This window comes from Ranitomeya variabilis, chromosome 8 (assembly GCF_051348905.1).
Source record: "Ranitomeya variabilis isolate aRanVar5 chromosome 8, aRanVar5.hap1, whole genome shotgun sequence".
NCBI classification, from domain to species: Eukaryota; Metazoa; Chordata; class Amphibia; order Anura; family Dendrobatidae; genus Ranitomeya; species Ranitomeya variabilis.
The window spans coordinates 82,497,183-82,513,855 of NC_135239.1; the positions used below are offsets into that span (position 1 = coordinate 82,497,183).

The following is a 16,673-nucleotide window of genomic DNA, read 5'->3' on the forward strand; positions in this document are numbered from 1 at the left end:
TTTTCTATTTTGCCAGTCCTGTAGATTTTAAAAAACATGTTCATGAACTGAATGTAAATGTATGCTCTATATTCCTGCTGAGTGTTCCATTATTTTAACCCTGATGTCAATGATTTCCGGTTTTCTTCCCATTAGAATATGAAGCTGCTGGATTTGGTTATGGAAATGTATCATCATATGCTGTGTTCCAAACGAGGATTCAACGCAACGATGACGTGGTTTTGTCTGCATTTGTCAGAACGAAGCATGGTTCAGGGATTTTGTTTGCTATGGGAAACATAACTCACTATCATATTATAATATCCCTGGAATCTGGTAAATTGACAGCAAGAACTGGAAAAAACATTACGGCTAAGGGAGGACATAATATTAATGATGGCCAAGCTCATCTGGTTACTATAAAACTGACACAAGACAAACTGGATCTGTTCACCTCTTCACAACCATTGGATGTCATATCTTTGGATATCAAGAGGAAACATATAGGTTCTCTCTATGTTGGAGGATTGGGTGATCATTTGGAGTCTATTAAGGGAGGAGGGTATTTTAATGGTTGTGTCCAAGATCTAAGGATTGATGACACTGCTCTTGAGTTCTTCCCAAGTTCGGATGTAGAACATTCAGAAAATTCAACTTTGGTTAATTTATCGAGAGGCTGCTTAAATAACATAATCTGCAAGGTAAGCAAAAAAATGGAGAACACAAAGATGGATTGCATGGTTTGATTAAAAGGTGTTCTGCAGGAATAGAAAAAAATAACTAAATGAAATGCAGTTATAAATAATTTCCTAAATACCTTTAATTATTAAAGGGCACCTGTCACCCCGTTTTTTCCGTATGAGATAAAAATACTGTTAAATAGGGCCTGAGCTGTGCATTACAACAGTGTATTTTGTGGACCCCGATTCCCCACCTATGCTGCCAAAATACGTTACCAAAGTAGCTGTTTTCGCCTGTCAATCAGGCTGGTCTGGTCAAAAGGGCGTGGTGTCTTCCCCCAGATCTTGCTTAGTTTTCCGTTGGTGGCGTAGTGGTTTGCGCATGCCCAAGGTCCCGAATCCACTGCACAGGGGAGTGAAAACAGCGCGATGTGTGGACAGCAGTGTGAGCAGCCTCTTCTTACCTCAGCATCTCTGGTATCTCCAGTATTAGATTAGATAGACAGGGTGGACAGCAGTGTGAGCAGCCTCTTCTTATCTCAGTACTCCAGGTATCTCCAGTATTAGATCATAAAGAAAAGATTGACAGCAGTTTGAGCAGATTATTCTTATCTCAGTACCCCTGGTATCTCCAGTATTAGATCAGATAGACATAGTAGACAGCAGTGTGAGCAGCCTCTTCTTACATCATTACTCCTGGTTTCCCAAGCAATACATCAGGATAACAGGGTGGACAGCAGTGTGAGCAGCTACTTCTTACCTCAGCATCTCTGGTATCTCCAGTATTAGATCAGACAGACAGGTGGACAGCAGTGTGAGCAGCCTCTTCTTACCTCAGCATCTCTGGTATCTCCAGTATTAGATTAGATAGACAGGGTGGACAGCAGTGTGAGCAGCCTCTTCTTATCTCAGTACTCCAGGTATCTCCAGTATTAGATCATAAAGAAAAGATTGACAGCAGTTTGAGCAGATTATTCTTATCTCAGTACCCCTGGTATCTCCAGTATTAGATCAGATAGACATAGTAGACAGCAGTGTGAGCAGCCTCTTCTTACATCATTACTCCTGGTTTCCCAAGCAATACATCAGGATAACAGGGTGGACAGCAGTGTGAGCAGCTACTTCTTACCTCAGCATCTCTGGTATCTCCAGTATTAGATCAGACAGACAGGTGGACAGCAGTGTGAGCAGCCTCTTCTTACCTCAGCATCTCTGGTATCTCCAGTATTAGATTAGATAGACAGGTTGGACAGCAGTGTGAGCAGCCTCTTCTTATCTCAGTACTCCAGGTATCTCCAGTATTAGATCATAAAGAAAAGATTGACAGCAGTTTGAGCAGATTATTCTTATCTCAGTACCCCTGGTATCTCCAGTATTAGATCAGATAGACATAGTAGACAGCAGTGTGAGCAGCCTCTTCTTACATCATTACTCCTGGTTTCCCAAGCAATACATCAGGATAACAGGGTGGACAGCAGTGTGAGCAGCTACTTCTTACCTCAGCATCTCTGGTATCTCCAGTATTAGAATAGATAGACAGGGTGGACAGCAGTGTGAGCAGCCTCTTCTTATCTCAGTACTCCAGGTATCTCCAGTATTAGATCAGAAAGATAAGATTGACAGCAGTGTGAGCAGGCTCTTCTTATCTCAATACCCCTGGTATATCCAGTATTAGATCAGAAAGACATAGTAGATAGCAGTGTGAGCAGCTTATTCTTACCTCAGTACCCCTGGTATCTCCAGTATTAGATCAGATAGACATAGTAGACATAGTAACATAGTAACATAGTTATTAAGGTTGAAGGAAGATTTTAAGTCCATCTAGTTCAACCCATAGCCTAACCTAACATGCCCTAACATGTTGATCCAGAGGAAGGCAAAAAAAATCATGTGGCAAAGAGTAAGCTCCACATTGGGGAAAAAAAATCCTTTCCGACTCCACATACGGCAATCAGACTAGTTCCCTGGATCAACGCCCTATCAAGGAATCTAGTGTATATACCCTGTAACATTACACTTTTCCAGAAAGGCATCCAGTCCCCTCTTAAATTTAAGTAATGAATCACTCATTACAACATCATACGGCAGAGAGTTCCATAGTCTCACTGCCCTTACAGTAAAGAATCCGCGTCTGTTATTATGCTTAAACCTTTTTTCCTCCAGACGTAGAGGATGCCCCCTTGTCCCTGTATCAGGTCTATGATTAAAAAGATCATCAGAAAGGTCTTTGTACTGTCCCCTCATATACAGTGGGGCAAAAAAGTATTTAGTCAGTCAGCAATAGTGCAAGTTCCACCACTTAAAAAGATGAGAGGCGTCTGTAATTTACATCATAGGTAGACCTCAACTATGGGAGACAAACTGAGAAAAAAAAATCCAGAAAATCACATTGTCTGTTTTTTTAATCATTTTATTTGCATATTATGGTGGAAAATAAGTATTTGGTCAGAAACAAAATTTCATCTCAATACTTTGTAATATATCCTTTGTTGGCAGTGACAGAGGTCAAACGTTTTCTGTAAGTCTTCACAAGGTTGCCACACACTGTTGTTGGTATGTTGGCCCATTCCTCCATGCAGATCTCTAGAGCAGTGATGTTTTTGGCTTTTCGCTTGGCAACACGGACTTTCAACTCCCTCCAAAGGTTTTCTATAGGGTTGAGATCTGGAGACTGGCTAGGCCACTCCAGGACCTTGAAATGCTTCTTACGAAGCCACTCCTTCATTGCGCTGGTGGTGTGCTTTGGATCATTGTCATGTTGAAAGACCCAGCCACGTTTCATCTTCAATGCCCTTGCTGATGGAAGGAGGTTTGCACTCAAAATCTCACGATACATGGCCCCATTCATTCTTTCATGTGCCCGGATCAGTCGTCCTGGCCCCTTTGCAGAGAAACAGCCCCAAAGCATGATGTTTCCACCACCATGCTTTACAGTAGGTATGGTGTTTGATGGATGCAACTCAGTATTCTTTTTCCTCCAAACACGACAAGTTGTGTTTCTACCAAACAGTTCCAGTTTGGTTTCATCAGACCATAGGACATTCTCCCAAAACTCCTCTGGATCATCCAAATGCTCTCTAGCAAACTTCAGACGGGCCCGGACATGTACTGGCTTAAGCAGTGGGACACGTCTGGCACTGCAGGATCTGAGTCCATGGTGGCGTAGTGTGTTACTTATGGTAGGCCTTGTTACATTGGTCCCAGCTCTCTGCAGTTCATTCACTAGGTCCCCCCGCAAGGTTCTGGGATTTTTGCCCACCGTTCTTGTGATCATTCTGACCCCACGGGGTGGGATTTTGCGTGGAGCCCCAGATCGAGGGAGATTATCAGTGGTCTTGAATGTCTTCCATTTTCTAATTATTGCTCCCACTGTTGATTTCTTCACTCCAAGCTGGTTGGCTATTGCAGATTCAGTCTTCCCAGCCTGGTGCAGGGCTACAATTTTGTTTCTGGTGTCCTTTGACAGCTCTTTGGTCTTCACCATAGTGGAGTTTGGAGTCAGACTGTTTGAGGGTGTGCACAGGTGTCTTTTTATACTGATAACAAGTTTAAACAGGTGCCATTACTACAGGTAATGAGTAGTGTTGACTGTTGAGCGATACTTTCCGATATCGGAAAGTATCGGTATCGGAAAGTATCGGCCGATACCGTCAAAATATCGGATCCAATCCGATACCGATACCCGATCCCAATGCAAGTCAATGGGACGAAAATATCGGAATTAAAATAAACCCTTTATAAACTTGTAGGTTCATTCTACATGAAGGAAAACAACTAAGAATAATGTAGGATGTATTGGGGGACGTGGCGGAGATATTAAAGGGACAGAGGTTTAGCCCAATGTAATAGAATAGCAGGATTTTTAATTTTTTTTTATGAAGTTCGGCGTTAGAAAGAATTTGACTATGTTATTTTTTTTTTTTTTTATGTCAGATATTGATGTTTCACTACTTCCACGCCCTTCACCTTCTTTTTTACTTCTCCCACGCTTTCTTCTTAATTATCCTCATCATCAGCTTCTTTGACATCAACTTCTTCACCTTATTCATCTTCTTCTTCATCTTCTACCTATTATTTTTTGGGTTACATTGTTCATATTCTTTTTATTTTACTATTATCTTCATCATATTCAACTTCTTCATCATATTCTTATTTGTGACAGGCATTCCCGTAGTTGTTATCTATAAAAGTTTGAAGATTACACCTTCCGTTCTGCCTGTCACAAACCAGTTACATTTGTCCGCGTTCAGTTTGGCCTGCAGCATCAGGCTTTATCCAGGGGCACCACGAGGAGGAACGGACTCACCCCCATACACTGCTTAGTCTTCTTCTGCTTATAATTTACATAATATTTTTTTGCTCTGATATTTTGTGTTATGCTTAATGTCCTTCTGCTCTTTGTTCTGCAGCCTCTTGTTCTTCTGCTTCTCGGTCTTCCAGGTCGTCGTCGTCTCCAGGGTCGTCGTCTCCGGGGTCGTCGTCATCGGGGTGGTCTCCGGGGTCGTCGTCATCGGGGTGGTCTTCAGGGTCATCGTCTCCAGGGTCGTCGTCATCACGGTGGTTGTCGTCTCTGGTGTCGTCGTCATCTTAGGGGTGTTCTTCCGGGTCATCGTGTTTAGTCTCTTGAACTTGGAAATGTAGCAGAAGGTACAAGAAGGCTGAGAAAATGCCGAGAACCAGCTGATGGAACTGGAACTCGGATGGCTACCCGAAGGTCCAAGAGCCAATGGAACTACCGAGGACCAGCTGACGTTACTGGAACCCGGTTACTAAGCAGGAGGTACCCGTGCCTGAAAGCACTACCAAGGACCACCTGACGTTGGTGGAACTCGGATACCCAGAGGGAGGCACCTAAGCCAAAGGCTCTGCCCGGAACCAGCTGACGGTACTGGAACCAGGATGGGGAGCAGAAGGTACAAGAGCAAAAGACACTGCCGAGAACCAGCTGACGGTGCTGGAACCCGGATGGGTAGCCGAAGGTCCAAGAGCCAATGGAACTACCGAGGACCAGCTGACGTTACTGGAACCCGGTTACTAAGCAGGAGGTACCCGTGCCTGAAAGCACTACCAAGGACCACCTGACGTTGGTGGAACTCGGATACCCAGAGGGAGGCACCTAAGCCAAAGGCTCTGCCCGGAACCAGCTGACGGTACTGGAACCAGGATGTGGAGCAGAAGGTACAAGAGCAAGTGTCTGCGTGGCTTTTGCAGGACACGTTGCCGGCTGCACAGCAGGGGAACAGCTGGCGGTGCTGGACCCCACTGACACATTGGCGAGGTGTTTGGCTCTGTGCAGCCAGCACTTCCGGACAGCAACGAGCGGTGTTGTAGCCCGGGCTCTGCAGGGGGAGCAGAGTGTAGGCCGAAGCCTACTTGAACCAATTTCAAAGGTAACCTTTAACCCCCCCTCAGGGGTTAGAAAGTAGAAGAGCCACAGCTTATGCAGCAGTAGTGCTGCACAAGTCAAAGGTTGCTCTTTTAATTTCGCTCCTTGCACACGCTGAATGAAACACGTATAACATTTAGCCCTTTATACAGTCAAACTGTGTTGGAGGCGCGAGTTCCCTTTGTAATGAGACGCAGCACAGATGTCAAGAATCCCACCTTGGTGCTGGGTGCAGCCTCCTGAGCGTTGTTATTTGCTGTACAGGAGTCTGCGCTGTCGTGTTATCCCCTGGCCTAGCGCTGTTAGCGCTGCCCATCTTCTGACCTCATTTAATGTTGGCCGGTGCGGTTCGCGATGCCCATGAATCACAGCCCCGCAGTGTATTGACATAGTTTAAACACTGCGGGGCTGGGATTCATGGCCTGGCGCAGTACATATGTTCGCCTCTCGCTTGGGTTCTTACACCTGCTTCAGACTATGTGGCGTCATCTGATCCCTTATCGCATGCCACGGCCATGAAGCCGCACAGTCCGAAGAAGGCGGAAGGAGAGGAGGGACAGGCGAACTGATGCACTGATCCTGCCCATCAATCACACCCTCGCAGTCCCAATAAATAAGACACCGAGGGGCGTTGTGTGGGTCAGGGCGGCCGCAGAGGCGCAGGCAGCCAAACAATGATGCCAGAAGACGGGCAGCGCTACCAAGGGGGTTGCAGCGTGTCATTACAAAGGAAAGTCACACCACCGGGACGGTTAAATGGTCACACAGAGGACACATTGCAGACGTGTTTTCAGTTCCACATGTGCGAGGAGAATACGTTTCTGAGCCACCTTGCACACATGCAGCATTACCGCTGTACAAGGTGGCTGGATAACGTAAAAACGCCTGGGGGAGGGGGGACAGGTTCCCTTCAATTTCAGTTCTTGTGTCTGCGTGGCTTTTGCAGGACACGTTGCCGGCTGCACAGCAGGGGAACAGCTGGCGGTGCTGGACCCCACTGACACATTGGCTGGTGTTTTTCTCTGTGCAGCTAGCACATCTGGGCAAAAACTGGCGGTGTGTTAGAGCCCAGGGACAGCAGGAGGAGGAGCAGGAGGAGGAGGAGCAGGGGGAGGGGAGTGTAGGCCGAAGCCTGCACAGGCGGCAGCTTTGGGTGTGTTGTGTCTGCGTGGCTTTTGCAGGACACGTTGCCGGCTACACAGCAGGGGAACAGCTGGCGGTGCTGGACCCCACTGACACATTGGCGAGGTGTTTGGCTCTCTGCAGCCAGCACTTCCGGACAGCAACTAGCGTTGTTGGAGCCCGGGCTCTGCAGGTGGAGCAGAGTGTAGGCCGAAGCCTAATTGAACCGATTTCAAAAGTCACCTTTAACCCCCCCTCAGGGGTTACAAAGTAGAAGAGCCACAGCTTATGCAGCAGCAGTGCTGCGCAAGTCAAAGGTTGCTCTTGTAATTTTTCTCCTTGCACACGCTGAATGGAACACGTATAACATTTAGCCCTTTATACAGTCAAACTGTGTAATGGAGGCGAGAGTTCCCTTTGTAATGAGACGCAGCACAGGTGTCAAGAATCCCACCTTGGTGCTGGGTGCAGCCTCCCGAGCGTTGTTATTTGCTGTACAGGAGTCTGCGCTGTCGTGTTATCCCCTGGCCTAGCGCCGTTAGCGCTGCCCATCTTCTGGCATCATGTAATGTCGGCCGGTGCGGTTCGCGATGACCATGAATCCCAGCCCCGCAGTGTCTTAACATTGTTAAAACACTGCGGGGCTGGGATTCAGGGCCTGGCGCAGCACATATGTTCGCCTCTCACACTCGGGTCCTTACACCCGCTTCAGACTGTGCGGCGTCATCTGATCCCTTATCGCATGCCACGGCCATGAAGCCGCACAGTCCGAAGAAGGCGGAAGGAGAGGAGGGACAGGCGAACTGATGCACTGATCCTGCCCATCAATCACACCCTCGCAGTCCCAATAAATAAGACACCGAGGGGCGTTGTGTGGGTCAGGGCGGCCGCAGAGGCGCAGGCAGCCAAACAATGATGCCAGAAGACGGGCAGCGCTACCAAGGGGGTTGCAGCGTGTCATTACAAAGGAAAGTCACACCACCGGGACGGTTAAATGGTCACACAGAGGACACATTGCAGACGTGTTTTCAGTTCCACATGTGCGAGGAGAATACGTTTCTGAGCCACCTTGCACACATGCAGCATTACCGCTGTACAAGGTGGCTGGATAACGTAAAAACGCCTGGGGGAGGGGGGACAGGTTCCCTTCAATTTCAGTTCTTGTGTCTGCGTGGCTTTTGCAGGACACGTTGCCGGCTGCACAGCAGGGGAACAGCTGGCGGTGCTGGACCCCACTGACACATTGGCTGGTGTTTTTCTCTGTGCAGCTAGCACATCTGGGCAAAAACTGGCGGTGTGTTAGAGCCCAGGGACAGCAGGAGGAGGAGCAGGAGGAGGAGGAGCAGGGGGAGGGGAGTGTAGGCCGAAGCCTGCACAGGCGGCAGCTTTGGGTGTGTTGTGTCTGCGTGGCTTTTGCAGGACACGTTGCCGGCTACACAGCAGGGGAACAGCTGGCGGTGCTGGACCCCACTGACACATTGGCGAGGTGTTTGGCTCTGTGCAGCCAGCACTTCCGGACAGCAACTAGCGTTGTTGGAGCCCGGGCTCTGCAGGTGGAGCAGAGTGTAGGCCGAAGCCTAATTGAACCGATTTCAAAAGTCACCTTTAACCCCCCCTCAGGGGTTACAAAGTAGAAGAGCCACAGCTTATGCAGCAGCAGTGCTGCGCAAGTCAAAGGTTGCTCTTGTAATTTTTCTCCTTGCACACGCTGAATGGAACACGTATAACATTTAGCCCTTTATACAGTCAAACTGTGTAATGGAGGCGAGAGTTCCCTTTGTAATGAGACGCAGCACAGGTGTCAAGAATCCCACCTTGGTGCTGGGTGCAGCCTCCCGAGCGTTGTTATTTGCTGTACAGGAGTCTGCGCTGTCGTGTTATCCCCTGGCCTAGCGCCGTTAGCGCTGCCCATCTTCTGGCATCATGTAATGTCGGCCGGTGCGGTTCGCGATGACCATGAATCCCAGCCCCGCAGTGTCTTAACATTGTTAAAACACTGCGGGGCTGGGATTCAGGGCCTGGCGCAGCACATATGTTCGCCTCTCACACTCGGGTCCTTACACCCACTTCAGACTGTGCGGCGTCATCTGATCCCTTATCGCATGCCACGGCCATGAAGCCGCACAGTCCGAAGAAGGCGGAAGGAGAGGAGGGACAGGCGAACTGATGCACTGATCCTGCCCATCAATCACACCCTCGCAGTCCCAATAAATAAGACACCGAGGGGCGTTGTGTGGGTCAGGGCGGCCGCAGAGGCGCAGGCAGCCAAACAATGATGCCAGAAGACGGGCAGCGCTACCAAGGGGGTTGCAGCGTGTCATTACAAAGGAAAGTCACACCACCGGGACGGTTAAATGGTCACACAGAGGACACATTGCAGACGTGTTTTCAGTTCCACATGTGCGAGGAGAATACGTTTCTGAGCCACCTTGCACACATGCAGCATTACCGCTGTACAAGGTGGCTGGATAACGTAAAAACGCCTGGGGGAGGGGGGACAGGTTCCCTTCAATTTCAGTTCTTGTGTCTGCGTGGCTTTTGCAGGACACGTTGCCGGCTGCACAGCAGGGGAACAGCTGGCGGTGCTGGACCCCACTGACACATTGGCTGGTGTTTTTCTCTGTGCAGCTAGCACATCTGGGCAAAAACTGGCGGTGTGTTAGAGCCCAGGGACAGCAGGAGGAGGAGCAGGAGGAGGAGGAGCAGGGGGAGGGGAGTGTAGGCCGAAGCCTGCACAGGCGGCAGCTTTGGGTGTGTTGTGTCTGCGTGGCTTTTGCAGGACACGTTGCCGGCTACACAGCAGGGGAACAGCTGGCGGTGCTGGACCCCACTGACACATTGGCGAGGTGTTTGGCTCTGTGCAGCCAGCACTTCCGGACAGCAACTAGCGTTGTTGGAGCCCGGGCTCTGCAGGTGGAGCAGAGTGTAGGCCGAAGCCTAATTGAACCGATTTCAAAAGTCACCTTTAACCCCCCCTCAGGGGTTACAAAGTAGAAGAGCCACAGCTTATGCAGCAGCAGTGCTGCGCAAGTCAAAGGTTGCTCTTGTAATTTTTCTCCTTGCACACGCTGAATGGAACACGTATAACATTTAGCCCTTTATACAGTCAAACTGTGTAATGGAGGCGAGAGTTCCCTTTGTAATGAGACGCAGCACAGGTGTCAAGAATCCCACCTTGGTGCTGGGTGCAGCCTCCCGAGCGTTGTTATTTGCTGTACAGGAGTCTGCGCTGTCGTGTTATCCCCTGGCCTAGCGCCGTTAGCGCTGCCCATCTTCTGGCATCATGTAATGTCGGCCGGTGCGGTTCGCGATGACCATGAATCCCAGCCCCGCAGTGTCTTAACATTGTTAAAACACTGCGGGGCTGGGATTCAGGGCCTGGCGCAGCACATATGTTCGCCTCTCACACTCGGGTCCTTACACCCGCTTCAGACTGTGCGGCGTCATCTGATCCCTTATCGCATGCCACGGCCATGAAGCCGCACAGTCCGAAGAAGGCGGAAGGAGAGGAGGGACAGGCGAACTGATGCACTGATCCTGCCCATCAATCACACCCTCGCAGTCCCATTAAATAAGACAACGAGGGCTGTTGTGTGGGTCAGGGCGGCCGCAGAAGCGCAGCCAGCCAAACAATGATGCCAGAAGACGGACAGCGTTACCAAGGAGCTTGTTGCGTGTGTCAATACAAAGTCAAATCACACCTGAGGGACGTTTTAATGGTCACAGAGGACACATTTTAGACGTGTTCACTTCAACATGGGCAAGGAGAATAAGTTTCTGAGCCACCTTGAACACATGCAGCATTACTGCTGTTCAAGGTAGCTGTAAAACATAGAAACACCTGGGGGAGGGGGGACAGGTTCCCTTCAATTTCAGTTCTTGTGTCTGCGTGGCGGTCGCAGGACACGTTGCCGGCTACACAGCAGGGGAACAGCTGGCGGTGCTGGACCCCACTGACACATTGGCTGGTGTTTTTCTCTGTGCAGCTAGCACATCTGGGCAAAAACTGGCGGTGTTAGAGCCCAGGGTCAGCAGGAGGAGCAGGGGGAGCGGAGTGTAGGCCGAAGCCTGCACTCGAGCAAGTTGAAAGGAAACCTTTAACCCCCCCCCCCCCCCAGGCGTTTGTAGCTGAAAGAGCCATTGTGTACAGCACTAATGCTGGAAAAGGTAAACTTAGCTCTTTTAATTATGGTCCTTGTACATGCGGAACCTAACATTTATGAAATGTGTCCCCACACAGCGTTAAACCGTCCGGTAGGTGGAACTTTCCTTTGTCGTGTGACGCAGCACAGCCATCATTTTTACCCCCTTGTCGCCGTTCGCCCCCTCCTCAGCGTTGTTTGAATCTGTCCCGGAGCCTGCGCTGTTAGGTTAGCCCATGGCCATGCACACATGTTGCGCTGCCCGTCTTCTGACCTCATTTGATGTCAGGCTGGCTGCGCCTGTGCGGGTGCGCTGGCCGAGATCCCGCCTCGCAGTGTCGTCTCATGTAATCCCACCGCGGGCCTGTGATCCGTGCCCGTGCGCAGTGCATATCCTCTCCTCTCACTCCCCTCCCTACGGCTTTTTCAGACTGTGCGGTGTCACGGCCGTGGCATGCTATTAGGGACCAGCTGACATCGCACAGTCTGAAGAAGCCATAGGGAGGGGAGTGAGAGGAGAGGATATGCACTGCGCACGGGCACGGATCACAGGCCCGCGGTGGGATTACATTAGACGACACTGCGAGGCGGGATCTCGGCCAGCGCACCCGCACAGGCGCAGCCAGCCTGACACCAAATGAGGTCAGAAGACGGACAGCGCAACATGTGTGCATGGCCAAGGGCTAACCTAACAGCGCAGGCTCCGGGACAGATTCAAACAACGCTGAGGAGGGGGCGCACGGCGCCAAGGGGGTAAAAATGATGGCTGTGCTGCGTCACACGACAAAGGAAAGTTCCACCTACCGGACGGTGTAACGCTGTGTGGGGACACATTTCATAAGTGTTTGGTTCAGCATGTGCAAGGAGCATCACGAAAAGAGGCACTTTTTCCCTTTGCATCATTACTGCTGCACAAGGTGGCTCCTTCAGTAACAAACGCCTGGGGGGGGGGGGGTCAGGTTCCCTTACATTTAACTTGTTGTGCCTGCGTGGCGGTCGCAGTACACGTTGCCGTATACACAGCAGGGGAACAGCTGACGTTACTGAACCCCAATAACAGAGGAGGGACTGTTGACTGTGCGTACAGCACTTCTGGACGGCAACTGGCGGTGTTGGAGCCCAGGGACAGGTGGAGGAGGAGGAGGTTGGAGGAGGTAGGAGGGATTGCCACACACACAGCAGGGGAACAGCTGACGTTACTGAACCCCAATAACAGAGGAGCGACTGTTGACTGTGCGTACAGCACTTCTGGACGGCAACTGGCGGTGTTGGAGCCCAGGGACAGGTGGAGGAGGAGGAGGTTGGAGGAGGTAGGAGGAGGTAGGAGGGATTGCCACACACACAGCAGGGGAACAGCTGACGTTACTGAACCCCAATAACAGAGGAGGGACTGTTGACTGTGCGTACAGCACTTCTGGACGGCAACTGGCGGTGTTGGAGCCCAGGGACAGGTGGAGGAGGAGGAGGTAGGAGGAGGTAGGAGGGATTGCCACACACACAGCAGGGGAACAGCTGACGTTACTGAACCCCAATAACAGAGGAGGGACTGTTGACTGTGCGTACAGCACTTCTGGACGGCAACTGGCGGTGTTGGAGCCCAGGGACAGGTGGAGGAGGAGGAGGTAGGAGGAGGTAGGAGGGATTGCCACACACACAGCAGGGGAACAGCTGACGTTACTGAACCCCAATAACAGAGGAGGGACTGTTGACTGTGCGTACAGCACTTCTGGACGGCAACTGGCGGTGTTGGAGCCCAGGGACAGGTGGAGGAGGAGGAGGTTGGAGGAGGTAGGAGGGATTGCCACACACACAGCAGGGGAACAGCTGACGTTACTGAACCCCAATAACAGAGGAGGGACTGTTGACTGTGCGTACAGCACTTCTGGACGGCAACTGGCGGTGTTGGAGCCCAGGGACAGGTGGAGGAGGAGGAGGTTGGAGGAGGTAGGAGGGATTGCCACACACACAGCAGGGGAACAGCTGACGTTACTGAACCCCAATAACAGAGGAGCGACTGTTGACTGTGCGTACAGCACTTCTGGACGGCAACTGGCGGTGTTGGAGCCCAGGGACAGGTGGAGGAGGAGGAGGTTGGAGGAGGTAGGAGGAGGTAGGAGGGATTGCCACACACACAGCAGGGGAACAGCTGACGTTACTGAACCCCAATAACAGAGGAGGGACTGTTGACTGTGCGTACAGCACTTCTGGACGGCAACTGGCGGTGTTGGAGCCCAGGGACAGGTGGAGGAGGAGGAGGTTGGAGGAGGTAGGAGGGATTGCCACACACACAGCAGGGGAACAGCTGACGTTACTGAACCCCAATAACAGAGGAGCGACTGTTGACTGTGCGTACAGCACTTCTGGACGGCAACTGGCGGTGTTGGAGCCCAGGGACAGGTGGAGGAGGAGGAGGTTGGAGGAGGTAGGAGGAGGTAGGAGGGATTGCCACACACACAGCAGGGGAACAGCTGACGTTACTGAACCCCAATAACAGAGGAGGGACTGTTGACTGTGCGTACAGCACTTCTGGACGGCAACTGGCGGTGTTGGAGCCCAGGGGCAGGTGGAGGAGGAGGAGGTAGGAGGAGGTAGGAGGGATTGCCACACACACAGCAGGGGAACAGCTGACGTTACTGAACCCCAATAACAGAGGAGGGACTGTTGACTGTGCGTACAGCACTTCTGGACGGCAACTGGCGGTGTTGGAGCCCAGGGACAGGTGGAGGAGGAGGAGGTTGGAGGAGGTAGGAGGGATTGCCACACACACAGCAGGGGAACAGCTGACGTTACTGAACCCCAATAACAGAGGAGCGACTGTTGACTGTGCGTACAGCACTTCTGGACGGCAACTGGCGGTGTTGGAGCCCAGGGACAGGTGGAGGAGGAGGAGGTTGGAGGAGGTAGGAGGGATTGCCACACACACAGCAGGGGAACAGCTGACGTTACTGAACCCCAATAACAGAGGAGCGACTGTTGACTGTGTGTACAGCACTTCTGGACGGCAACTGGCGGTGTTGGAGCCCAGGGACAGGTGGAGGAGGAGGAGGTTGGAGGAGGTAGGAGGAGGTAGGAGGGATTGCCACACACACAGCAGGGGAACAGCTGACGTTACTGAACCCCAATAACAGAGGAGGGACTGTTGACTGTGCGTACAGCACTTCTGGACGGCAACTGGCGGTGTTGGAGCCCAGGGACAGGTGGAGGAGGAGGAGGTAGGAGGAGGTAGGAGGGATTGCCACACACACAGCAGGGGAACAGCTGACGTTACTGAACCCCAATAACAGAGGAGGGACTGTTGACTGTGCGTACAGCACTTCTGGACGGCAACTGGCGGTGTTGGAGCCCAGGGACAGGTGGAGGAGGAGGAGGTTGGAGGAGGTAGGAGGGATTGCCACACACACAGCAGGGGAACAGCTGACGTTACTGAACCCCAATAACAGAGGAGCGACTGTTGACTGTGCGTACAGCACTTCTGGACGGCAACTGGCGGTGTTGGAGCCCAGGGACAGGTGGAGGAGGAGGAGGTTGGAGGAGGTAGGAGGGATTGCCACACACACAGCAGGGGAACAGCTGACGTTACTGAACCCCAAATACAGAGGAGCGACTGTTGACTGTGCGTACAGCACCTCTGGACGGCAACTGGCGGTGTTGGAGCCCAGGGACAGGTGGAGGAGGAGGAGGTTGGAGGAGGTAGGAGGGATTGCCACACACACAGCAGGGGAACAGCTGACGTTACTGAACCCCAATAACAGAGGAGCGACTGTTGGGACTGTGCGTACAGCACTACCAGGCAACAACTAGCGGTGTTGGAGCCCAGGGACAGGTGGAAAAGCAGAGGAACACAATGTAGGCCGAAGCCTGAGAAAGTCGAAAGGGAACCTTTAACCCCCCCCCAAGGCGTTTGTAGCTGAAAGAGCCAGCTTGTGCAGCACAAAAGATGCAAAAGGAAAAGGTGGCTCTTTTCATCATGCTCCTTGCAAACACAGAACTAAACACTTATAAAATGTGTCCCCTGCAACCGTAAAACCGTCCCGGAGGTGGGACTTTCCTTCGTAATGTGACGCAGCCCAGCCGTCATTCCTACCCCCCCGGCGCCGCGCACCGGCTCCTCAGCGTTGTTTTATTCCGTCCAGGAGCCTGCGCTGTTATGTTATCCCGTGGCCAGGCACACTTAGCGCTGCCCGTCTTCTGGCATCATTTGGTGTCTGGATGGCTGCGCCTGTGCGGCCGCGCTGGCAGAGAGCCCGCCTCGCAGTGTCTTCTGATTTAATCCCACTGGGGGCCTGGGATCCATGGACATGCGCAGTGCATATCTGAACCTCCACCTCTCACTCATCTCCCTATGGCTTCTTCAGACTGTGCGGTGTCACGGCCGTGGCATGCTGTTAGGGACCAGCTGACACCGAACAGTCTGAAGAAGCCATAGGGAAATGAGTGAGAGGTGGAGGTTCAGATATGCACTGCGCATGTCCATGGATCCCAGGCCCCCAGTGGGATTAAATCAGAAGACACTGCGAGGCGGGCTCTCTGCCAGCGCGGCCGCACAGGCGCAGCCATCCAGACACCAAATGATGCCAGAAGACGGGCAGCGCTAAGTGTGCCTGGCCACGGGATAACATAACAGCGCAGGCTCCTGGACGGAATAAAACAACGCTGAGGAGCCGGTGCGCGGCGCCGGGGGGGTAGGAATGACGGCTGGGCTGCGTCACATTACGAAGGAAAGTCCCACCTCCGGGACGGTTTTACGGTATCAGTGGACACATTTTATAAGTGTTAAGTTCTGCGTGTGCAAGGAGCTAAACAAAAATAGCTACCTTTTCCTTGGGCAGCATTACTGCTGCACAAGGTGGCTCTTTCAGTAACAAACGCCTTGGGGGGGGGGGGGACAGATTCCCTTACATTTCAGTTGTTGTGTCAGCGTGGCGGTCGCATGACACATTGCCGGCTACACAGCTGGGGATCAGCTGACGTTACTGAAACCCAATAACACTGGGTCGTATGTTTTGACTGTGCAGACGGCACGTCTGAGCCTCAACTGGCGGTGTTGGAGCCCAGGAATTTAAGTTCAGGTGGTAGAAAGATGAACACAACAGGAGACCTGGATAACGTATACAGTGACCTAATTATTCAATCAGGAGGAGGAGTGGCAAATTCCGGCGAGATCCAGGCCTTGTTCATTTTCAGGAAAGTAAGCCGGTCAACGTTATCGGAGGATAGTCGCATGCGACGGTCAGTTAGTACACCACCTGCAGCACTAAAGACACGTTCCGATAATACACTGGCCGCAGGGCAAGACAGCACCTCCAATGCATACTGGCTTAGCTCTGGCCATGTATCCAGCTTTGAGACCCAAAACTTGAAAGG

The 16,673-nt window shown here is 51.8% G+C and overlaps 1 protein-coding gene across 1 annotated transcript in view; it reads left to right on the top strand.

Moving 5' to 3' along the window:
* The window catches only part of CRB1 (crumbs cell polarity complex component 1), a 163,135-nt gene that overhangs the window by 36,046 nt on the left and 110,416 nt on the right, over positions 1–16,673 (top strand). The window contains exon 7 of the mRNA XM_077278086.1: positions 136–680. Coding sequence (XP_077134201.1) covers positions 136–680 — 545 coding nt within the window. The remainder of the gene's footprint in view (positions 1–135; positions 681–16,673) is intronic.